Source organism: Notolepis coatsorum (genome assembly GCF_963971535.1).
Source record: "Notolepis coatsorum genome assembly, chromosome: 15".
Classification (NCBI taxonomy): Eukaryota; Metazoa; Chordata; class Actinopteri; order Aulopiformes; family Paralepididae; genus Notolepis; species Notolepis coatsorum.
In genome coordinates, this window is record NC_140179.1 from 33922299 (window position 1) to 33948879 (window position 26581).

The 26581-nt window shown below is 43.1% G+C and overlaps 1 protein-coding gene across 1 annotated transcript in view; it reads left to right on the forward strand.

The window, feature by feature from the left end:
- The window catches only part of mkrn1 (makorin, ring finger protein, 1), a 107206-nt gene that overhangs the window by 71549 nt on the left and 9076 nt on the right, over nucleotides 1-26581 (forward strand). The window contains exons 4-7 of the mRNA XM_084331168.1: nucleotides 5221-5444; nucleotides 12025-12239; nucleotides 22997-23107; nucleotides 26406-26550. Of these exons, the coding sequence (XP_084187294.1) occupies nucleotides 5221-5444; nucleotides 12025-12239; nucleotides 22997-23107; nucleotides 26406-26550 (695 nt within the window). The remainder of the gene's footprint in view (nucleotides 1-5220; nucleotides 5445-12024; nucleotides 12240-22996; nucleotides 23108-26405; nucleotides 26551-26581) is intronic.

A 26581-nucleotide genomic window follows, 5' to 3' on the forward strand; every position in this document is an offset into this window, starting at 1 on the left:
GGCAAGTAAAAAAAAAATTATATAAAAAAGAAGAGAATTAAATTGTTAAACTAAAATGTTCTGGCAACATATTTTGGCTAAATATGCCTCGTTTCATAAATGTGTATTGATAACATAGTGCTGTAATAAAATGTTCTAATAAATATGCATGATTAAGTTCAACGTGTGCTTTTATTTTGATATTCCTTAATTCCACGTTGAAATTACGCAATACATGTGGGGTCCCCAAAGAAAATCCTAAATAAAATGGGGTCGTGGTATGAAAAAGTTTGAGAACCCCTGGTTTAGAAGAAGAGGGTGAACAGCCCCCTGGTAACCGTGAACATTTTAGTTGGTAAAGTTTCAGAAAGTTAGAAGAACTCCTATGGCTCCAACCCGGTGGCACACGATACAAGAGAAAGGCTACCGATAAACTTGTAATAGTGCCAAGGTATGGACATTACATTTACAATTATATATTGAATTTAAAATTCCATCCTTGAAGGGGCTTCGATATTTGCAATTTACACTACACAATGATGCACAATGTCGAAAATGGTAAATGGTGCATTTATATAACGGCTTTTATCCAAAACGCTTTAAAATGTTGTTCCTCACATTCACTCACACATTCACACACCGACGGAGGTGACCATGCAAGGTGCCAACCTGCTCATTGGAAGCAATTAGGGGTTAAGTATCAAGGACACTTGGACACGCTGCCTGGGAAGAGTGGTAATCGAACCGGGAACCAGGATTACCAGACGACTGCTCTTACCTCCTGAGCCACTGTCGATATGATGATAACGAATCAAACTAATGATTACCCAGTAGGGCTGGACGGTATGGTCTAAAATGTATATCACGGTATAATTTGACGCATAGACGTTAACGGTATATATCACGGTATATTCATTTATCTTAGAATGTCTATATAAATGCTTCTGAAGGGGTAAAACACTGGTATGGCAGTTATTACTGTACTCTTGTATTACTAGGACATATTGCACACAGTACAAAGGTATTTTAAGAACATTTATTGTGCAAAACTGCAATAGAAAAATGCAAAACCTTTTCTCAAGTTACTTCCATCTCTAAAAAACACTTTTTTCATGAAATACAATAAAATCAAGCAGCACAAAGTGAAAATAAAGACGACTGCAGAACAGGAGGTTTCTTTCCCTCAAACAACTCAAACACAATAAAACTCAAATGTCTTAACTTTAGTGTACATGTTTGACAACGTAGACAGAGAGAGCGTGGTAATAGGTTTGAGTTTGAGCGTCCTAAGTTGCAGTAATAATTGTTAGACTAGAAGTCTTTATTTGTCATGCAGTTTTAACACACACGCGAGATGGGCGACCCACAGGAACACACACACACATGCACTGAGTCGCCGATGAAATGTCTCTCTGCACTTTTCCCATCCCGTTGTCCTTCCCCCCCATGGGCAGCCGGGAGCAGATAGGGCGTCAACGTGAGCCGCGCCCCGGGAACCAATCCAAGTGCTCCTGTCTGTCTTCGTCAAGGACGCCACAGCGTTAGCGATCTGTTGTGCATGTTTTTCCATTGGGTTTATCTTATCGGGGGGGAAACCCTTGCGAGCACGGGGAGAACATGCGAACTCCACACAGAAAGGCCTGGGAGATACCCCACCTCGGTACCTGGCATCATGGAAACCTGGTCCCCAAGCGGGAATCGAACCCTGGACCTTCTTGCTGTGAGGCGACAGTGTTAACCACTACACCACCGTGCCGTAGTTGATGATGTCACACCAGGATGTCATTGTCAACACACAGAGTTGGAAACGAGAGCAGCCCGATGGATAAATCGATATAAAGAAACGAATAGCCAATAAATGTGAAGTTATCTTTGAACCTCTGTTGTCAAGCCTCGTCAATATAACCGCCACCCCCCCCCTTTACTCACTAATGAAACTGGTGCCGCGGAGTCACGTTAGAACTTTAGCTTAGCAGCTAATTTTATCCCGTTGCTGCGCTAAAGCAAGTCTCCTCTCGGCCTCCTTAGCCAAATTGAAATCCCCAAACTATATGGCAAGGTCCGTGAGCAAGTGGAATAAAACTCCACTATGCCAACGACCACTGCAAACGTTGAGTGAATTGTCAAGTAACGTTAACGTCATTGCTACTGCTGCTCTAGTCTACCGGTCACAAGGTATGAAGGTATAGTCAAAAATCAATACCGTAGCGCAAATTCATACCGTTTATACCGTATACCGTTTATACCGTCCACCCTTATTACCCAGCCCTCCCAGCATCCCCCCTCGAGCTGCCAGTAAGGGACCACTCTTTGCCTACAGGAACGGAGCTAATGTTTACACGAGGTCACGCCAACTGGCTGCAGAAACACAGGGGGCCGCAGCCGGGGTCAGCTTCCCGAAGACACGTTGGCCGTTGACCCAAAAGACCGGCTGACCCCTCGGGACACACAAACGGATCATAGTCTCATCTGTTGGGCGGCGTGACCTCGTGCCGTTTTGGCCCGCGGCCAAGAGGCTCCTCCCCTCTCGCTCCAGAGCAGGTGTCGTTCTCTGTGGCGGGGGGGGGGGGGGGGGGGGGGGGGGGGGGTTGTTTGCAGCAATTAGGGCTGTACCAAATGTCATTTTTTAACATTCAAAGCTTCTATTGAAGTATTCGAACTAAGCTTTGAATGTCTGTCGTCATATTTTATGACATAATAAAAAATTAACTATTCTTAAAATGTTTCTTTTTAATAAGAGTATTTTTTTTAATTAAATCAACTTTCTTTAATGAATATAACTAATCAGTTTCGTCAACATAAATAATCCAATAAGGGCACGTTGGTACGAAAGTGATGGTGACGTCTTGATGGAGTTCAGAGTGCCAAGTGGATGCAGATAGGCTACATCATTTATGATAAATGTTTTATTTTAATTTTTATGACGAGTCATTACTATAATAGTATAATATTAGTGTAGCCTAATTATCTGCAACTGTGAAGAAAAAACCCATTGGCTTAAACAGAATGAATAGACACATAAAAAATATATACAGTATATTACTTTTCTTTTTTTATATAATGTATATTACAATATATATATATTTTTTTTAATTACACATTATAATGTTGATTTAGAATTTGAATGTCAACATTATGAACGAAGCTTTGAACTATTCGGTACAGCCCTTTGGATACACCTATACACGATACCTAGCTCCACCGCAGCAAAGCGACTATTTAACTGAATAATAGGTGCCATTAGCATTACTGATGTCAAACAAAGCGATACAAGGTACCGGTACTCCTCTGGTTTGTGGAAACATTGGAATCGATGCCGTTTATGTATTTTAATCTACGTTGTTGTCCTTGTTTTTTGTATTGTTTTTATGTGTAATATGGACCTTGAGTCTGGAATAAAGTCTTCATCGTCATCATCTATTCAATGCAACCTTTAGAGCAGGGGTAGGCAACCCTAGGCACGCGTGCCTGCATAGGCACGCAGGGGCATTTTCATAGGCACAGGGGGCAGCAGTAAAAAAAAATATATATATATATATATATAATTTTTTTTGTATTATATAAAATATTTTGCACTGTTGTCGCATTTATCTTGTTGAAATCCTCCCACAGGTTCTTTTTACTACCACATATTTAATTGAGACCCTTTATTTGTTTATTATTTAAATGTAGTTGGAAATACATTGCTACATCATTCAGTAACATTTGCAGAGCCTTATAACAAAAACATTATTACGGTCACCATTGTGACCAGTGGGATTATTCAACAAATCTTATTATTTATTTTTCTATTTCATTGAACATTTAAATGAAATAACATGAACATGTTAAAAGCCTTTTTTTTAACTCAAAATGTGAGTATTACCAAGTCAACTTGTGTTCTTAAAACAATGACAATAAACATAGTTTTATTAGGTTGAAATAATGTGGTTGTGTACTTATTTTTCTGTTAACTTATTATGGATTGAAAACTGAAAACCTTAATGCACAGTAACTGAACTCAATATTTGTAAGTTCTGGTAACTTATTATCATTATTTTTTTACAGTGTAGTCTTGCGATCAATCAAAACTTATTTACACAATATACCTCACATTCACCCTCCATTCACATCCTGGTGTTCTCCTGGTGTTCTCCATTAGGCCTGTAGGTGGAGCTATGACAGCACACGTACAGTACACACACCGATGGTGTGTGATGTGTCCAAAAATGAATGGTCAAATGTGAGTGAGATGGTCGCACTGTATGCAGCTGTTTGTCTGCATTGCATCCCCCCCCCTTCCCCCAACTCAGATTTAGGGTTGATACAACCATCATAATAATATTGTTAATAATAACAATAACAATAATGATGTAATAATGTAAAAATTATCATTAAAAAGACCCGATTATGAGATTTTTTTTTTACGATGCATAAAATGTTGTTGAGGCACACTAGTTACAACTATATTTCAAACAGGCACTCTATGTCAAAAAGGCCATGTACAGTAGACTGAATTGGACTTTTAATGTACAGAGCTTGAAAACGGGAGGAACATAAACCATACGATGAATGAAAAAAAGAAAGTATTTTATTTGTAGCACAAACGCATTGCTACATTGTCATGCAGCGAACACACACATGCGAGATGGTCGACACAGGAACACACACGCGTGCATTTCTTTTCCTCTGCGCTTGACCCATCCTGTCATCCCCCCCACGGGCAGCCGGGAGCAGACACAGGCTGCAGCGTGGGGCCACACCCAGGGACCAATCCAAGCGCTCCTGTCCATCTTCGTCAGGGACGCGACAGCGTTAGCGATCTGTACTGCATGTTTTTTTCCATTGGGTTTAATTTGCCCATCCCTACTTGTTTGTTGTAGAGGGTGTCAAACTCAATTACCAAGGCCGCAATAAAAAAATACAGATGATTTTGCGTGCCGAACACATAATACAAAAAAAAATAAGTGCATTTTCTTGAGGTCATTTTGTTTATCTATTCAGCTCTGAGCGTCTGTATCGCCACGCTGTCCGAGGTGCGCTTGATTTCCATCACAGGCCAGTTTAATTGTGCCTTGGGAGAGGCAGTGGACCAAAATGAATTGATGGGTGAATTCAGTCTGGGAGCCGCCTGAAAAGGCCAGGCGGGCCGGATTTGGCCCACGGGCCTAGAGTTTGACATAATGTGTTCTTAATGTGTGTTTAATAATAAAGCTTGTGCGGCACTTTGATCTCCATGGTTTCCCGTGTGTCTACGTCTAGCTGACCCTGTGAAAGGGGAGGGGCCGCTCCCGCTCACCGAGGAGCCAGAGAAGGACCCGGCTGCGGGGGACAAGGACCTGAGGAAGCAGCTGTGTCCGTACGCCGCCATGGGGGAGTGCCGCTACGGGCTCAACTGCGCCTATCTCCACGGCGACGTGTGCGACATGTGCAGCCTGCAGGTGCTGCACCCCACCGACCACGGCCAGAGGTCGGAGCACACCAAGGTAACGCTTTCAGTAACTCTTTCACTAACGCTTTCAGTAACGCTTTCACTAACGCTTTCACTAACTCTTTCAGTAACGCTTTCACTAACGCTTTCGGTAACGCTTTCACTAACGCTTTCGGTAACGCTTTCACTAACGCTTTCACTAACGCTTTCGGTAACGCTTTCACTAACGCTTTCTATAGGAGCCAAAGCACTCATTAGTTATACCTTATTTCTATTGGCTTAGTTGGCTACACTGTTTAGGTCTACATTTCAGAATACAATGGGACTTAGCTGTATATTTAGGTTATTGTATTATATGAATGTTTATGTTTATAACCTTGCATTGAAACGGCATTAGGAATATTGATTGGATTTAGATAAAGTCATTGAACCGTCTTATTTGTCATAATAGAACATTCTAGAACATTTGTGATGTCACAGTATGATGTCATAATCAAACATTCTAGAACATTTGTGTATCTATATATATTCAGCCTGAGGGGTGATTTTTTTTTGTGGGTGTTGACAATATTGTATGACAAGAGCAGAGAAGAAGGAGACAGACAAGAGGAGCAGAGAAGGAGACAGACGATAGTAATGTGTTTTGAAGATGAGAAGAAGAAGAGTGTAAACAATCAGAAGAGTGTAAACGATCAGAAGTATACGCCATGTATATTCAAAAGAAGAAGAAGAAGAAGAAAGTAGAAGTATAATGTGTTTTGAAGATGAGAAGAAGAAGAGTGTAAACAATAAAAAGTTGATTTACCAGAGACCATACTATGGAAACCATACTACTAGCGTAGTATAAGAACTGAGGAGGGCAGTAATACGCCATGGTGCATATACACTGCGGGAAATTCGAAATTCGAAAGAAGAAGAAGAAGAAGAAGAGCTCAATCAAAAGAACTGCGGAGGGCAGTAATACGCCACGATGCGTCTACACTGCCGGAAATTCTAAAGAAGAAGAAGAAGAAGAGAAAGAGATGTGGGAAACGGTGGGGAAGAAGAGGAAGAAACAGATGGAGAGGAACGACTGCGATGGGGGTAAGTTGTCGGTGAGAGTAGGGGGGAGGAGAGTGGGGGAGAAGGGTGGAAGAGGAAGAAAGTGAGGGACGATAGCTCAAGTGGGCCGGGAGGCGACGGTGCTGGAAATGATGTGGCAAAAGTGGTTCATATGGTGATTAGGCTTGAGTTGGAGAATGGAGAATAGGTAGGCTCGAGTTGCCCAAATTCATTGACGAGGAATTAGGGGAGGTGAAGTACGCGAGAGTTTTGTGGGATGGGAACCTGGCCGTAGGGTGTGGTAGTGAGGAGCAGGCGGGGAGGGCTAGGGGGTTGAGGAGCATTGGTGGGGTGGGTATACGGGAGGTGGTGAGAGTAGGGGTGAAGAGGAGATGTAAGGGGGTGATAGCTGGGGTGCCAGTCGAGATGGACGTAGGGCAGCTGGTGGACGAGTTAAGGGAGAACAGGCGAAATGGCACAGTTAAGAGAGTAGAAAGGATGAAGAGGGGAGTGGATAGGACAGAGACGGAGACGGTAGTGATTGAGTTTGAGGGTGGGGATGTTCCTAGGGAGGTGTTTGCAGGGCAAATGGTGTATAGGGTTAGGGAATTTGTTCAGAATCCTCTTAGGTGTTATAGGTGCCAGAAGTTTGGCCATATAGCTACCACATGTAGGAAGGGGCAGAGGTGCGCTAGGTGTGGCGGGGAACATGACTATGGGAAGTGTGGAGAGGGAGTGAAGCCGATGTGCTGTAGTTGTGGTGGGGAGCATATTGTAGCGTTTAGGGGGTGTGAGGTGATGAAGAAGGAGTTCGAGGTGATGAAGAAGGAGGTCGCGGTTCGGAGAGTGAGAAGGGAGGGTAAGTTATCGTATGCTGAGGCGGTTAGCAGGGTAGGACAGGGAAGCCAAGAAAGGGTGCAGGGGGGTGGAGAAGGGCATTTGGCAGAGGGTAGAGCAGGAGGATAGAGAGAGAGGGTAAGGGAGGAGAAATTAGGTATTGTGGCCTTCGTGGCAGGGGTAGTGACTGGTCTGGCAGAGGCTAAGGGTAAAACAGAGAGGGTGAAGATGATTGTTAGGATAGCGGTTCAACATTTGGGAATGGAAGGTCTGAAATGGGAGGAGGTGGTTAGGGAATTGGGTGTGGGGCCTGAGAGGGACCAAGCAGCCCAGAATAAGATCGCAGGGGGCAAGGAGGGTCCCGCGGAGGGGAGCTCAGACAGGAAGTAGCAGCATTAGCTGCACTCCAATGGACAATGTAGGGGATGACGGGATCCAGTAGACTGCGGGAAAAGAAGAAGAAGAAGAAGAAGAAGAGCCCATCAAAAGAATTGCGGAGGGCAGTAATACGCCACGATGCGTCTACACTGCCGGAAAATCAAATAAGAAGAAGAAGATCTCATTGTGCATCTTGAAACGGTACTGAACAGATAGACTAAACAACATAGATTGAAGCCTGCATTTCCTAGACCAAGGTGCCTTGCCTACAGTTTTGCTGTGGAAAGAGCCGGCAAGTCGATTTTACGGCTTTCAGGTGTGGAGGAATTTTGTCATGTGTCGAGTCGGCGGTGATTTTGGAGTCTGGGAAAATACAGTTTTCTTACCTTGTAGTAGTGACGTGAATATTTCGTGGCAGTAAACAGCCAAACAAGTTTTAGTTTAGGAAAATAGCTTTAGGATCACTTCTGTAAAAAAATACTTCGCTGTGGAAGAGAAATAAACCATTTGGATATCTTTGTTTTACACCAGAGCGGCTGTGGACATTATTTTTCTTTATCAATGAACGTACTACTCACAAGTAAGCAACTTTAACCAGTAGAGTGGACCGTCGGCCCTCATATTAGTAAGAAAACTCTGTTCCAAGAGGAAAAAGGAATCAACACGAACTACTGGAGCGCTGAAAGAAGGATAACAACAAAACTACTTTGCTGTGAGTAATTAAGAGAATGATGGCTGACACATGGATGAAGGGTGCATCAGCGTATAGCGGAGTCTAGGAAGCACCAAGATGAGGTCTGAAGACGGTGCATCCATCGTCTTAAAAAAGAAAGGGTCTAGAGCACCATCCACTACACTTTCCAGAACATCATCTGCAAGCGTGCGTTAGAGAGGGCTGAGTTGCTAGCCCAGGCTTCCGCTCTAAAACAAAAACGACAGCTCGATGAACAGGAGGCTCTGCTCTTAGCTACCTCATCTAAGCTAAGAGCAGAGAGAGAGGAGTTACAGGTCCAGACTGCTTTAGCTGCCTTAGAGGCTAAGTGCAGAGTACTGGAAGAGTACGAGGTTCAGCGATCCTTAGTAGGGATGGAATGAACTCTTACATAGAGAAAAAGAAGCCCTTCGAATCACAAGCTCACAAACGGGCTACGCCTACTCCCCAGGCCGTAACGATGAATAGAGAACCTGCTTACAGTAGCAGCTCCAGTGCACCTGGCGGTGCTACACAGAGGGAACAAGAGTCTCCGCAACAAGAGTCCACACGAGCCATCGTGGATTTCCTAGTGAAGCAACAAAACCTCGCTACTCTGCCCCCTCAACAGATTCCTATATTCAAGGGAGACCCTATGGGGTACAGGCTATTCATCAGGGCCTTTGAACACGGAGTGGAGGACAAGACAGATAGTAACAGAGACCGGCTGTACTTCATGGAGCAGTACACGGATGGACAGCCAAGAGAGCTGATAAGAAGTTGTCTTCACATGGAACCAGAGCGAGGCTATCGCGAGGCAAGGAGGCTCTTGAAAGAACATTTTGGAAATGGATACAAGATCTCAATGGCGTGTATAGACAAGGCACTGAACTGGCCTACTATCAAGTCTGATGACGGAGAGGCGCTCCACTCCTTTGGCCTCTATCTCACTGGATGCCTCAACGCTATGGCTGACGTGGAGTACATGCAGGAGCTTGACAGCATATCAAATATGCGTGCCATCACAGCCAAGCTTCCATACAAGCAGAGAGAGCGGTGGAGAAGCAAAGCCTATGCTCTTCTAGAGAAAGATCAGCGCAGCGCCAAGTTCAGCGACCTTGCCGACTTTGTCAACCTACAAGCTGAAGAAGCCCTACACCCTCTCTTCGGCAACATCACAGATGGAAACAAGAGCCAAGCTAAGGCTCACAAAGATGAGAAGACATCCAGAAAGAGCGGCGCTCGGGGAAGCTTCACAACAGCTGCTACAGCAGTCAAGAACCTGGCAGAGACTAAAGCAAGGACCAAGGGGGATACACTCTGTGCCTTCTCCAACCCGTGCCTCTTCTGCCAAGGAGAACAGCATGCCACGGAGCAATGCAAAAAGGAGAAGATGGATTTTCTCAAGAGTAAAGGCCTATGTTTCAGCTGTCTGAAACGGGGTCACATGAGCAAGGCCTGCCAAAAAAAGATGAGCTGCCAAGTCTGCCAGCTTACCCACCCTACAGTTCTACATATTAAGAACAAAGCTGCCTATGATGAAGCAAGGCACAGAGGCTTTCAGGTGTGGAGGAATTTTGTCATGTGTCGAGTCGGCTGTGATTTGAGACTGGGAAAATACAGTTTTCTTACCTTGTAGTAGTGACGTGAATATTTCGTGGCAGTAAACAGCCAAACAAGTTTTAGTTTAGGAAAATAGCTTTAGGATCACTTCTGTAAAGAAAGACTTCGCTGTGGAAGAGAAATAAACCATTTGGATATCTTTGTTTTACACCAGAGCGGCTGTGGACATTATTTTTCTTTATCAATGAACGTACTACTACTCACGAGTAAGCAACTTTAACCAGTAGAGTGGACCGTCGGCCCTCATACTTTCGGTAACGCTTTCACTAACGCTTTCGGTAACGTTTTCAGTAACGCTTTCGTTAAAGCTCTCACTAACGCTCTCACTAACTCTTTCAGTAACGCTTTCACTAACTCTTTCACTAACGCTTTCACTAACGCTTTCGGTAACACTTTCAGTAGCGCTTTCACTAACGCTTTCGGTAACGCTTTCAGTAACGCTTTCAGTAACGCTTTCAGTAACTCTCTCACTAACGTTCAGTTATTCAGTTGTAACTGTTTTTTAAATCGAGAGGCATCTGGGCGCTGTCAATAGAGCGTGATTTGATCACACCCCTTAACCGTCGATCAGCCAATCACGGCACAATGCCGCATGCACGGCTGTTCATCACACTACAGGGTGGGTTAGGAAGGGGTTAAAGGGATGTGACAGGCGAGCTGCTGAAGTGATCCGTTTACCTGATTGAAATGATGAATGTCTCTGGGTTTGAACATTGTAATAATGTTAGTACACAACTCAACTAAATATATAACAAAGCTCTATTGTTTTTTTTAGAGTAATCGATTACTCACTGTTTCAACTGAACTCTAGTGGGTACTCTATTTAACTTTTTTTTGGGTTACCAAATGCGTCCAAAAGCTCCCGTTTGTGCCAATGAAACAGAAATCTAGCTTTGAAATCCCACGGGCCGTGAGTTGTTGCAGGAAGTTGGAAGCTGTGGAGCCTGGATAGTCCACTTAATGTTATCGTGAAAAGTTTGTTAGGTTAGTATTATCTAAAAGATAAAAACAGCGGTTTGTGTTTGTACATTTCCAAATTGTGCCAAAAACATGTCGTCCACTTTGCGTAGCGTTCATAGACTATTGATACGGACACGCCGGTCCATGAGCAGAGAGACCTGCTGCAGACAGAGTGCAGGTAATTATTACAAATGGTAACTGACTGACAATGCGCATTAAGCATCCGGTATATCGCTGTGCATTATGTCCGCAGAGCGAGACTCTGTGTGAGTGGGACTCCGTGCAATAGCTCTTTAAGATGTGTTCTAAAAATAGATTTCCCTAAATGGACCTATCTCAAACCCTGCCCTCTTTTCTTGATCCTCCAATCACAACTGTCGCTTACCTCGGACAAACAGTTTGTCCGAGGTAAGCGACAGTTGTGATTGGAGGATCAAGAAAAGAGGGCAGGGTTTGAGATAGGTCCAAGAGTAATTCATGCGTGAGTACTCTTATCTGGGAAAACATTCCTCATGCCATCCCTATTTTTTTGACATTTTAATGCGGAAATATTACATATTTATATCTTAAGTCCGCTGTGTGATTACCACCAGAGTAGCCGTGGCACTGCTCTACTGCCAAGACGCCGCCTTGTGTCACAAGAAACAGCGCCTTGAGAACCACAATTGAATTGAACCGGCGATGCGATCGCGGTCTATTGATTTATTTTCTCTCTCTCTATCCCTCCCACTCTCTCTCTGTCTTTCTCTCTTTCTCTCTTTCTGTCTCTCTGTCTCTATCCCTCCCTCTCTCTCTCTGTATCTCTTCTCCCTCTTTCTCTCTTTCTCTCTCTGTCTCTCCATCTATCCCTCTCTCTCTCTTCTCCCTCGGTCTCTCTTTCTCTCCGTCTCTCTCCCTCTATCCCTCCCTCCCTCTCTACCCCTACCCCTACCTCTCTCTCTCTCTCTCTCTCTCTTTCTCTCTCTCTCTCTATCTCTTCTCCCTCTCTGTATCTCTTCTCCCTCTCTCTCTATCTATCCTTCCCTCTCTGTATCTCTTCTCTCTCTCTCTCTCTTTCTCTCTCTCTCTCTCTCTCCATCCCACCCTCTCCCTCCCCCCTCCTCAGGCGTGCATCGAGTCTCACGAGAAGGACATGGAGATCTCGTTTGCCATCCAGCGCAGCAAGGACATGATGTGTGGCGTGTGCATGGAGGTGGTGTTTGAGAAGACCAACCCCAGCGAGCGCCGCTTCGGCATCCTGTCCAACTGCAGCCACTGCTACTGCCTGAAGTGCATCCGCAAGTGGAGGAGCGCCAAGCAGTTCGAGAGCAAGATCATCAAGTGAGTCGCCTCACTGCATGATCAATGCATTAAGGTTGAGGCAAAACTGCAACTAGATCTGATCAAAGTCTTGTAATGGTAGAGCATCCTACCTGACAGAAACAAAATGGAGAACACCCCATGGAAACCTCACCAACATGATAATCTCTATTAACCCCTTAATTAATGGTTGGAAGATCATGTACAAAGGTAAATAAGAACACAAAAAGAAAATGGATGACAGAATTAAAGGTGATATATATATATATATATAAACATTTTAAGTAAAATGTATTTAATGAATTTATCATTGAAAAAACGTTGTGGGTCCAAAATGAATGTTGTTTACATATTACAGGCATGTATCCCCTCCCTACTTTCCATTTCCCCACGAGGAATGCACCTGATTGGATGAATGGATGGTGCTCGAGTGCGACATCTAGTGGTTGAATGTTCTTGAATGTTCTGAATGCACCTTTAATATAATACTTCTGGGATTCTGAAATAATAGGAGAGAGAGAGTGGGGATGCGGGAGACATGATCCAATATAGACTTTTATACGCCTGAGTCTCCTGAACACGGAGAGACCAATTCCAAGTCGATTGGCACTTTCTCTGCACTTCATTTTCTCCCCCCGCTCTCTCCTCCATGAGCTCAATGTAACATGGCAGTGCAGTGGTCTATTGGCTTTTCCCCCCCGCAAATTATATTTGTTACTTTTTGTTATCAATGGGTTCCTCCATATCTCAGGTTTCATATGATACCACTGGCTTCGCTCGCTTAAAAACTGAGCCTGCCACGGCCTTCAACAGACGTAATGTTGATGTTGGAGTATCCACCGGCTCATAATTAGGTTTCAGAGGGTTGAAAGTAGGCCAAGTTAACTGAGGTCAGGACTGAGGAGTTATCATTCTAATTTTAAGAACATGCTAATGGAAATATAACCTATGGTTCTATTTTTCAGTTTGAGATATAAGTTATGTTAGAAATCTGTAGCTTACAGTTTAATACAAATTTTATAAAGTTTTATTTAAATAACTTATTAACACTTTGAATGCCCATAACGAATATTCTCGGGTTTACCCCCCGCGGGTTGAATGCCCATAACGAGAATATTCGTTTTTTTCTCGTTTTTTTTAATTTTATTAGCGATCTGAATTCATATTTCATCAACCGAGTCTACCGTCGGTAAATCAGCCACCCCAGGCGCGCAGATGTGAAAAAAGCGCCCCCTATCGTCTCCCAGATGGTAATTCACCCTTTTGGATTGGACTCAATGAAAATGCATGGGGGGAAAAACCCGGACTCCACATTTTACTTCTCACGCATGTAACCGGGGCCGATCAGCTTCATGCTGGACCCTCAGCACAGCGTGTATATGCTGTTTTACAGTATACGCGTGGGATCAATAAAGGGATCGATTTTTGGATTGGTCGATCAGGAATTGGAATAATCCATTTGGATACCATCTGATCTCAGGTAAGGAATCTATTTTACCAGTCTTAGGATAATCAGACCTTTTTTTTACGGAGATATAAGCTTTCCCCCTATATGTGATATGGCTGTTTTGACTGTGCGAGTGATCAGGAAATAAGAGAATCGATTTACAGCTTGCGGCACGTACACATATACTATCGATTAGGGATGCTCGATATTGGCTTTTTTACCGATACCGATATACCGATATTGTCCAACTCTTAATTTCCGATACCGATATCAACCGATACCGATATATGCAGGGTTAATTTCAGGTAATTAACATTACATATCTCTTGTTGTGGAATTAACACATTATGCATACTTTTGACAATAAATAAAATCAGAATTTGTTCTTACTTGCTTGCCTGGGTAAATAAAGGTTATAGATTTTTTTTTTTTTTTTTTAAACCGATACCGATATTTTCCAATATCACATTTTAATGCCGATATCGGCTGATAATATCGGTAGGCCGATAATATCGGACATCCCTACTATCGATAATCTAGCGTTTATTTGAAAACGATTCATAAATAGGCCGAACAATGACAACGTTCTAGAATATTACAGTACATCAGCGTTTATCAGGGATTCTTTTTTCTTCTTCTTGAAAACGAGGGCTTTTCAAAATGCTATAAAACGGAAACGAACCGATAAAAAAACAATCCGCTTTGACAATATTGACTGGAAATGGGTCATTGATAATGCGACGGGCAGATTAGACACATAATTTAAAACATAGATTAGGCAATATTAACGTTAACATTGAAGTGGTTGCTGGGCATTCAAGGGGGTAAAAAGGAAAACACGGCCGGCTCTGAAAGTGTTAATAAAAATAAATTGCCATTTTCTTATCTTGTGTGAACAAGACCATTTAATTTAAAATATGTACATATTTATTACCTACCTTGTTTTATTCAATTTTAGTATTATTGATAAAAACATTTCTAAAAACAAGATATGATCATCCAAAAAAATAAGCTGTTATAATCAGGGCGGTCTTATATTTGGGTCAGTACGGTACTATAATATAATAGGTGATAGTCTGGTAATGGTCTTTTTGATGTAGCCTACAGAAATGGTCCGTGACTTCTATTCTGATTGGAGGACCCCTATTTCAACTAGAGCAATCGCTGGCAGGTTTTCTGTCCCGCCCTTTGGTCAGCGGGTTTAACGGTCTGAATGAATATCTGCAAATCAGTCAATTATTGAAAGACATTGAAAGACTTTGCAATCTGACAAAACACTTATTTTTACAAAAGAAAATTACTTAACCTAAAGAAACTGCCTCTAAATAGATCCTCTTAACACTTTGAGTGCCAGGGACATGTTTTGTCGTTAGTTCATGCCGCCAGTTGAGTGCCACCAACTAGGGATGCCAGATCGATCGGCCACCGATCGCTATCGGCCGATAATCAGTATAAATATGCGATCGGTGATAATGCTTTATTTTCGCCGATCGTCAAAACCGATCGAAAAACATGATCCAATTCTCAGCAGAGATCTCACTCGCTGAGTTCTGTCTCAGACACACGGAGCGAACTGCGGCGTCTACTCCAGCCCCTCCCGCACCTGTGTCAACACGGGTCTAGTCTAGTCAGTGGGACCTCCGTGAGCTAACGTTAGCTACCGTTACTGTTTAAACAGAATGACCCAGTCAACTATTCACTTTTAGTTTAATACATGGGGCATTGTTAACGGTATCTAGCCGGCTAGCTACTGATAGCTCCTGATATCAACAAATGCTCCAGCAAGTCTAGTAGTGCATGATAGCTCACGTTAGCTCACTGTTCAAAACGAAACGTCCCATTAAACTAAATAGTTCACTGAGGCGTTGTCTTAACGGTATCTAGCCGGCTAGCAGTAGCTACAGATAGCTCCTGATATCAATGTCTTATAACACTGATTCGATGCGTATTCGAGCTGAGGGCATGTTGAATGTGATCAATAGGGTCCAGCTGCAGCTCCGGAGAATCCTCCAATTCAGCCATTGGCAATTCAGCTGTTGGGTGGGGGGCGCTGCTGAACGGTCCCCAGACCGGACCTGAAAACACAGCTGGCTCTGCGGCTCTGCAGCTGCATGCTCTCGCAAATCCAGCACCAAGTCGTTGGGAGGTGGAGATAGTCATCACGCAAACCCACGATAATGTTCCCGTCTCTCTGCCAAATTTCTCAGTTCTTCGCTTGATATAATTAATACAAATGTCCAATATAACGGAATTCGTTAGCTCATAAAAATGTGATTATAACGGACTGCTGTTTATTAATGTCGGGCCGACTGCCCACTGACGCATCAAGTCGGCAGCAGCACGAAGTCTCGAGGGACTTATTTTATTTGGAATATATTAATGACTATATACGCAAAAGTAGCCTAGTTTTAAGTTAAAATATTATAAATCTACATGCCTTGAGGATGTCATTCTTTATATAGCCTGCCTATCAATTGTTTTTAAGCTCAATAAACTCTGACCGGAATTGATCCCATTTGTCCGGTAGATTGAAATCTACCGGACACTGAGACCGGCAACAATTTTTTCTAACAAACCCTGTGCTGGAGGCTACTCGAGTACACACAGACAGTGGAGCTGTTTGCAGATAGCGAGCATTTTGACTTGTTGCGTGGTGGCGATGTCTCGCAGATAATACAACTACAAGTATGATTATATAATATATATTTTATATATTTTATATATATAAATATAAAAAATTATATAATTTTAATTTTAATTTTTTTAATCAAAAACGATCGATATCGGATCGGTATCGGCCGATATGGCTCAAGACGATCAGTGATCGGTATCGGTGGCAAAAAACGCGATCGGGGCATCCCTACCACCAACGCTATATAGCGGTTGTTTGTCGTGTTTTCTTTTTATTCGCGATTTTAATTCATATTTCATCAATCGAGCCTCACGCTAGTGTTGCAGACTCTCTCTGAGCTCAATTGGGAAAATGCCGCCCCCTATTGTCTCTCCTTGTGTAACTGCACCCCATTCGTTTACTTTTCCGACGAGGCATCTGAAGAGACCCAAGTTGATCGCCGGACCGGAAAATGTGTGGAATATATTACAGTACCCAACGCTGAATCAATAAACGCGATCGATATTTGGAATGGCGATCAGGAATTGGAATAATCTTTTTGGATAACATCTGAGGTAAGGAATCTATTTTACCAGTCTTGGGATAATCGGAGCTATTTTCACCTATAATAATAATAATAATAATAATAATGGATTGGATTTATATAGCGCTCTTCATGACACCCCAGAGCGCTTACAGAGTCCATTATTCGTTCATACACCTATATATCAGCGTGTGCCATATGTGTGTGTGTGTGTGTGTGGCTGTGAGTGTGTGCTCGCTGATCAGGAAATGAGAGAATATATTTTTCAGATCGCTTCTCTAGCGTGCATAAGTACACATATACTATCGATAATCTAGCGTTTATTTGAAAACTATTCATAAATAGGCTGAAAAATGACAGTTTTTTGTGTGCCAGAATATTCCAGTAAATGCTGTTTATCACGGAATCTTTATATTTTCCTGAAAAACTAGGGCTTTTCAAAATGCTATAAAACTGAAATTAACCGATTTAAAAAATAAATAAATAAATAAAATAAAATCCGTCTCGACAATGTTGACTGCAAACAGGTCATTGATAAATGACGGGCAGATTAGACACATAGCCATAATTTAAGACAGAGATTATGCGTTCACAACGCTATCATTGAAGTGGGTGCTGGCATTCAACGGCAGTAAGGCGCACCGCTTCGCCGGTAATCAAAGTGTTAAGCTGCCTCTTGAGGACGATTTTCCCACCGGCACTTTGGCGACCACTAGTGGCTCGGGTGTGCATATTTTGTAATACAATATATATATATATATATATATATATATATATATATATATATATATATATATATATATATCGAATTAAAGCCCCATTTGTTGCCTGTCGATAGCCCTTTCAGGTGACAAAATCCGTTCAGCGGTTCTCGAGTTTGAGATATTTGAGGCTTGCGCAAAGTACACGGTATTGCGCAAATACCACTCCCAACTCTTGGGGCTCTAGTTCCGCTCTAGTGATACCCCACCTGGGGAGGTACGAATCAGGGATGTAGGTGAAAAGTCACGAGCGAAAACGGGAAGAGAAAAAAACGCAGAATGAATTGAAGTCTATGAGAAAACTGTTTTCTTTTGTACACTGTTTACAAAAATCACTCCTAATCACTCATTTCTGAACGGATCTTTATGAAATTTGGACATGTACTACATAAGACTTCAGGCTATGGAGTTTGTTAACCCTCCAGCCATTCTGGGTAAATAATAATAATTCATTTTATTTGTATAGCGCTTCTCAATGACCCGAAGACGCTGACAGTAGTTAGGAACATAGTATAAACAAAGAAACAAAAACAAAAACAAAACAAAGAAACAAAACCGAAGGAACATGAGACCATGGGGGGAACAGGGGAAAGCAGCATGAGATAGCACAAACAGACAGAGCGACAGGAGACGGATATCAATCAGGTTGGAGGTGGGGGTTATGGGTGGGGGGGGTTGAAGGCAAGGGAGAACAGGTGGGTTTTGAGGCGAGCTTTGAAGGTGGAGAGTGTAGGGGAGTCTCTGATGGACTGAGGGAGGGAGTTCCAGAGTCGGGGTGCAGTGCGAGAAAAGGCCCGATCACCAACGTTTTTGAGTTTGGATGTCGGGACAGTGAGGGAGGCAGTGGAGGAGGACCGGAGGGAACGGGTGGGGCGGTAGGGAAGAAGGAGATCAGTCAGGTAGGGGGGGGGGGGCAGGCTGTGGAGGGCTTTGAAGGTGAGGAGTAGTGTTTTGAAGTTTATGCTGTGTTTGATCGGGAGCCAGTGGAGAGCGTGGAGGACAGGAGTGATGTGTTCACGGGACCGGGTGTTAGTGAGGAGGCGGGCGGCTGAGTTTTGGACCATCTGCAGTTTATGGAGGGAGCGGTAGGTGATGCCAGTGAGGAGGGAGTTGCAATAGTCCAGGCGGGAGGAGATGAAGGCGTGTATGAGGGATTCAGCAGCAGGGGGGGAGAGGCAGTGACTGATTTTAGCAATGTTGCGGAGGTGAAAGTATGATGTTTTTACAATGGAGCGGACGTGTGGGTCAAATGAGCGGGTGGGGTCGAGGAGGACACCAAGGTTTCGGACTAGGGGTGATGGTGGAGTCATTGATGGTGAGTGTGATGGGTCCGGTTCTGGTGAGGGTGGTTTTGGTGCCAATGATGAGAAGTTCCGTTTTGTCACTGTTTAATTTGAGAAAGTTGTCGGTCATCCAGGTTTGGAGTTCCGTAATGCAGGATTCGATGTGGCTGAGGGGTGGGCTGTGGGGGGATTGTGTACTGATGTAGATTTGGGTGTCATCAGCGTAGCAGTGGAAGTTGAGGTGGTATTTACGGATGATGTGACCAAGGGGGAGAATGTAGCAGATGAAGAGCAGGGGGCCAAGGACTGAGCCTTGGGGGACCCCCTGTGTGACTGGGGAGGGGGAAGAGGTGTGGCCGGAGAGGGAGATGAATTGGTGTCTGTCTGTGAGGTAGGAGGAGAACCAGTCAAGTGCTGTGCCCTCAACACCCAGTTGGTGCAGCCAACTACTTCTGGAATACTAACTACTACAGAAGAGTTTTTCTACAACTCAAGTTCAGACCTATGTTACTCTATTTCATTAGCACTAAAGGTGAGTTTTCCTTATTGTATCAGAAACTTCAGAATGTCATATTTCAAAAGAGACCAGGCTCATGCATGTGGTATAAGTATAAAGTATAGTATTTTGGTTTGCAAAAAAAGTATGCAGTCTTCAAAAACTAAAACTAAAATGGCCAATTTTGGGGGTGCCTGTTAACACATTCCCCGCCAATCACGCTGTACAGCGTTATTGCCGGCCATGCGTCGTCTGCCAAACCACGCTGTACAGCGATATTGAGATCAATATTTCATTTTTTCGCCATTGCATTCATAATTCATATATACACCTCCGGCGCTGCAGCTGGACCCTACGGCTCAAAAAAATGTCGGCTCAATCCCGCCGCCTGGTGGATGGTCGGGCGAGTTACACTGGTAAACAGGATATTGCTGCTGTGCGTCCATTAAATTAATCCGGCCATCAGATATTGTCGCAAGGCTCCCGACAGACACAATAGTACATATCGATCACTTTATAAACGTAATAATCGATATGATTTCAGCGTTTATTGCGACATACAAACCGGAAATGGACCTAGGCGATCGACGTCCTATACCTGGGATCTTTCACCGCCAGTCTCATTGACGCACGGTAAGAGGACACTAACGTTACTTTCAGCTTGATTGTTTATTCTTTTCACTGCAAACCAATCTGATCAATATATCACCCATACTACATAAAGCATTTACTGACGATCACGGAATTATAAACGACCCCCCCCCCCTGTCATCCGTGCATGATGAATCATAACGTATAGGATCATATACAGTTGAATTTTTTAATATAGCGTGTATCGGGAATAAATGGCAGTTGATAATCTATATATGCGTTTATGCCTATAACTCAAGTTCTATGAATTACTGCAGAAAACGTTAAAAACATACTTATATTCTAGAAGGTATTTTTGGAAGAATCTATGAATGAAAAAGTATAACGTTCCTACATCCTGAACGATTGATAATCGATGTTGAATGGGCCATAGTAATCTCAATTTAGCAATACAATTTTAAAAGTTATAGCCCTGCAAAAAGGTGCTCCATAGGCATAGAGTGATGGCAGTGAGCCTACATTGATGGATATAACCGTGGCAGGGAATGTGTTAAGAGGCTACAGACAATAAAAACGTGCATATTTCAAAGCCTACACAATAATAATTTTAGGTTAAAAAGGTGGCGAGCCGTGGGTTGGCCACCCCTGGTATACATGGTCCAAACCATAGTAACGCACTGTACCAGAGTCTGTGCAGTGTTTCATTTGAAGTCATATAGTCCTAACAGTGTTTATTATTAACACTTTGGATGCCACGGACGACATAACACGTGTTAGCAGTCCGCCCCCTGAATGCCCAGCACGAAAATTAGCGTGAACTTTTTTTTATTAGCGATCTGAATTCATATTTCATCAACCGAGTCTACCGTTGGGAAACCAGCCCCATCAGGAGCTCAGATGTGAAAAAAGCACCCCCTATCGTCTCCCAGATGGTAATGCACCCTTTTGGAATGGACTCAATGAAAATGGATGAGAAAAAAAAACTCCGGAATCCACATTTTACTTCTCACGCATGTAACCGGAGATGATCCCAGTCATTGTGGACCATCAGAACAGCGTGTAATATGTCTTTACAGTACGTAGCATTGGATCAATAAAAGGATCGATTTTTGGAATGGCGATCAGGAATTGGAATAATCTTTTTGGATACCATCTGATCTCAGGTAAGGAATCTATTTGACCAGTCTTAGGCGGCAGTTACACCTTTCGTATCATTTTCGTATTGTTGTCATATGCGTTTCGCCGCGACGTTGTGCGCCTCGAGTCACACTTTCGTTTCTTTTTTCGTTTTTGTCACCCGAGCACACTGATGTAGTACACTGCCAAAGCAGTAGGTGGCAGTAGGTGGCAAACATGAAGGCAATTTCAACCAATCAGAACTTGAATGTGCCTGCAAAGCAAATGTCAACAAGGCGGCCACCATCTTTTGCCTAGTTACCCAATGCAGCAATTATTTTTCAGCAAAGCCTAATAAAAGTGCAATAAACAAAACGGATACATTCACTGTGTGTTCTGCCTGTCATTTGTTGATGAAACAAAACTAACATCAACACAAGTGACCACCAAGAGCGGATAGTTTAGTCTAAAAAAAGATCGGTAGCATTGTTAGCTGCATGCTAACGTCAATGGAGTATGCCATTATAACAATATAGCATTGTGGCTAGAAGCTAACGTTAGCTCACGCTACTTAGCCAGCACCAAAACTGATGATATCGCGAGCTATCAGTAGTTAGATAACATTAGAGACAACGCTGTGTGTATTAAACAAAGGTGAATAGATGACTGGGCCATTTTGTTTAATGCTTGTTAAGTTGAAAGAGGAGCTCTGAGCTAACAGGGTCTGAATCCTGATAGCTCACGTTAGCCAGCTGCTCATGCAATCGGTAATGCTAGCAGAATGAATGGATGTAAACTTTATTTAACATATTGCATATGGGTACAATACAATACGGCTCAATACAAACAATTGTTAAGGGAATGCAGACTGTTGTAGCTTGGACTGGGGTCCTTATAACAATAACTTGACAACACATGGTAGCTGAAGCTATTTGGGACACGGAGCTATGTCCCAAACACACACACTGTTGTCACCGGAAGGGCACGCAGATGGTATCTACTGCGCATGGGCGTTTTCGCAACAACGGCTCCGTGCTGACTACACGCTGTTGTCGACGCGTTTTTTTGCGTTTCTCCAAAACGCAAACACAATTTTGCGTTTCAGCCGTATCCACAAAAAAACGCCAAAAAACGCATTTCTGTGTAATAGGGACATGAAACTTATTCAAAAACGTATAAAAAAACGCCAGGAATACACTAGTCTAACCATGGCCTTAGGATAATCAGACCTGTTTTCACGGAGATATAAGCTTTTCCCCTATGTGTGATATGGCTGTTTGGCTGTGCGAGCCATCAGGAACTAAGATAATCGATTTTCATCTTGCGGCACCAGCGTGCATACGTACACATATACTATCGATAATATAGCGTTTATTTGAAAACTATTCATAAATAGGCAGAAAAATGACAACGTTCTAGAATATTCCAGTACAGGGCGTTTATCACAGAATCTTTTTATTTTCCTTGAAAACTAGGGCTTTTCAAAATGTTATAAAACGGAAATGAACCGATAAAAAAACAATCTGCTTCGACAATGTTGACTGGAAAATGAGTCATTGATAAGCGCCGGGCAGATTAGACACATAGCCATAATTTAAAACATAGATTAGGCGATATTAACGCTAACATTGAAGTGGATGGTGGGCATTCAAGCACTAAATCGTGCGCCCCCTGCTGGGCACTGAAAGTGTTAAGAGTCAGACAGTCCTAACAGTGTTTATTATTAAGAATCAGATAGTCCTATCAGTGTTTATTATTAAGAATCAGATAGTCCTATCAGTGTTTATTATTAAGAATCAACAGTTCTGATGTTCACCAGCCGTTGGCTCTTCCTTTTCTTTCTAAGCTGATGTTGGATTGAATAAAACCCTGCTAAAGTTTCTTTTAGTTCATCATATTTAACCTCCATCTCCCTCTGCTTCATCGCAGGTCTTGCCCAGAGTGTCGGATCACGTCCAACTTTGTGATCCCGAGCGAGTACTGGGTGGAAGACAAGGAGGACAAGCAGAAGCTAATTCAGAAATACAAAGACGGCATGGGGTAGGAACGACATTTCCCTCCTAACTCCCCCGGCACGTCCCAAGGAGCATCTAAACAAGTGCACCCTGTCCAAAACCTCTCGGACACGTCCCAAGGAGCATCTAAACAAGTGCACCCTGTCCAAAACCTCTCGGACACGTCCCAGAGCATCTAAACAAGTGCACCCTGTCCAAAACCTCTCAGACACGTCCCAGAGCATCTAAACAAGTGCACCCTGTCCAAAACCTCTCAGACACGTCCCAGAGCATCTAAACAAGTGCACCCTGTCCAAAACCTCTCAGACACGTCCCAGAGCATCTAAACAAGTGCACCCTGTCCAAAACCTCTCAGACACGTCCCAAGGAGCATCTAAACAATAAACAATTGCACCCTGTCAGGGTGGCTACGTGGTACAGTGGGCAAGGCGCTCACCACGAATACTGGAGACGCTGGGTTCGCCTGTTCGAGCCCAGCGCTCCACATTGCATTCAGTTTAGCTGGTCGTCCGTACTAATACACATTGTCAACTTGGAAACTGATGGGTGGGGATCGGGCGTTGTGGACAGCGACTCCTACAGGTCTGTTGGTGCGCCTGCGCAGTAGAATCAGGAAGCGACGGGGGGCGGGGCCCCTCCAAAGCGCAGACCCCTGACGCTGAAAGATCGCGCCGCACAGGTGAAAAGATGTGACTGCTGTTACCTCGAGTATCGGAGGGGACTCGTGCTATGTATGACTTAGTCCACATTGCAGCCGGCTTGTGGGAGGCAAGAAACAGCGTTCGAGACAGGGGAGGGTTGAATTGGATGATACGAAATTGGGATGGGAGAAAAAATAGAAAGTGGGAGAAAAGGTGGATTTAAAAAAAAATTAAGTGCACCCTGTCCAAAACCTCTCGGACACGTCCCAGAGCATCTAAACAAGTGCACCCTGTCCAAAACCTCTCAGACACGAGCAGCACTCGAGTAAATGGGCTCCTCCATTAGCCTGATGAAACGCTTCCCCTGACCGCCATCCGTCACTCCAGCGCCAGTGGCTCTGCGGCTCGATGGAGTCGTTTCCCCTCTTGACCACCTGCTTCCGAGCCGGCGTTCCCCTGACTGAATGTCCTCGAGGCGGCGTGTTAGATAGATCAAGATCTGACACCTTCGCCAGCCGGCCATTATGTACTAGTGCATCAGCATTCAGGCCACTTTCACGAGGAAAGAATGTAAAGACCGTTTTACCTAGTATAAAATAGTGAGAATATATATATATATTTTTTAGATACTAAATATATATTTATACGATCTAATGCAGTCTTGTACAACATAGAATAGAGGAATGAGTAAATATAATGGATTGGAATAGAGTGGAATAGAAACATTTCATGAAACTGTCATTCTACAAAGAAGCAACTGACATACGGATACAAAAAAACATATTAAATTAATCTACAATCAAATTGTACTTTAGTGGCAAGAGTATTGTTATATAATCCACAGTATTGTTATATAATCCACAGTATCGTTATATAAACCACAGTATCGCTATATAAACCACAGTATCGTTAAATAAACCACAGTATCGTTATATAAACCACAGTATTGTTATATAAACCACAGTATTGTTATATAAACCACAGTATCGTTATGTAAACCACAGTATCGTTATATAAACCACAGTATTGTTATATAAACCACAGTATTGTTATTATAAACCACAGTATCGTTATATAAACCACAGTATCGCTATCTAAACCACAGTATCGTTATATAAACCACAGTATTGTTATATAAACCACAGTATTGTTATATAAACCACAGTATCGTTATATAAACCACAGTATCGTTATATAAACCACAGTAAAGTAGAGCATGAGCTTCACTTTCAACAGACCCATCACTGCAGACATGACGGCCATTAATTCAGTGGAGTGTGAATTTCCCCGTCTCCAACACCTAGGGGAGCTGCTCCACACCTGAATTTAGCACATGCACTGCGATGAGACCTGGACAGTCTTATGTACATACTTTATATTTGTTTTTACACTATGATAGATTTGCATAATTTGTTACTTTCAGAGCTATTCATTAATTGCTACCGGGCTTAATTTGTGACCGGGCCCAGCAGTAAGAGACGCATGTCTGGAAGTCTTGATTGCGAGAACATTTATTAAATGTTTTTAGTTTTTTTCTCCATATTATCATAGTTTGAATGTTTAAGAACATAATTTACTGTAACAGTTATAGTATCTCAATAGTAAAAGCCTTTGTTAAAAAAAATAATAAAAAAGGCAGTTTGTGTTGAGGCAAAAGTCTGACTTTGGGGGCGGAGTGAAATTTACATTAGAATCACATGAGCGGTTGCATTGGCTAATCACCAGCCATTGTTCTTGAGTTTCTGTTGACACCCATAAAAACCACATGGGTTTGTGTTGACATGTGACTATGCACCGGGCTATTCAACTATCAGTTGAAGATATGGCTGTTATAACGTCCCGGCTTCTGTGTGTATGGGACATCCCATAGCGGGATAGGCGCATCGCCAACCCCTGCGCGCAACCAGCGTGTGTTTTGTCCCGATCTGCGGAACGCACTGGACTATTGAGAAACTATAGGAATTGTCCATAGAACTTCCATGCACTGCCACTCAGAGAGGAGAGATACACTTTAAATTCTGACGGAGATTGGTGAATCTCCCGATTCAGATACAAAGTCGAGTCTTTATCCAAAACGGTTTCAAAGATATTTAATGTTTTGCAAAAGATGTCTAGTGTCGTGTGGGCGCGACACTTGTTTTTAGATGGTAGTATGCAACGTGAGAACACTAAAACTACCAACCCCCGGGAATATTACTTAGTCTAATTTTCATTTGTCACATGAATAGAACAAAGGCTGACCACATGATATAATGATAATAATAATAATAATAATATGCTACATGTTTAATGTCTAATTAAAATAATATGCAATGTGAGAAGATTGGAGACCTATTTCAGAATGCGCTGCTATTCTATAAAATAATCCATAATGCAGGGATGTCTGGGTGACAGATGACAGCTAATCCAGTGGGGGAGTGGTTAGGGGAGTGGTTAGGCATGTGGTTAGGGGTGGACACCAGAGCTATTGTTCACACCTAGTACTACCTGACTGCCAAGGTGTTAAAAATGCAGCCAAACTTTAGATAGTCTTTTCAAATATTTTCAGATTTCAATGTATGACATCATTTGAACGCTTAAAAAAAAATTACAGAGGGAGACATGGGCCACCAAATTGCTCGACACAGTCACAAATGTGTATCTTGGCTCTATGTGCTGACAACTTTCCTGTTTCTTCTCCAGGAAAAAATCGTGTCGATATTTCGACGAGGGTCGCGGGACCTGCCCGTTCGGCTCCAACTGCTTCTACAAGCACGTCTTCCCCGACGGGCGCATAGAGGAGCCCCAGCCCCAGCGGAGGCAGGCGGGATCCAGCGGGAGGAGCCGGGTAAGAGGCTGACGCTGTACACTAGAGCTGT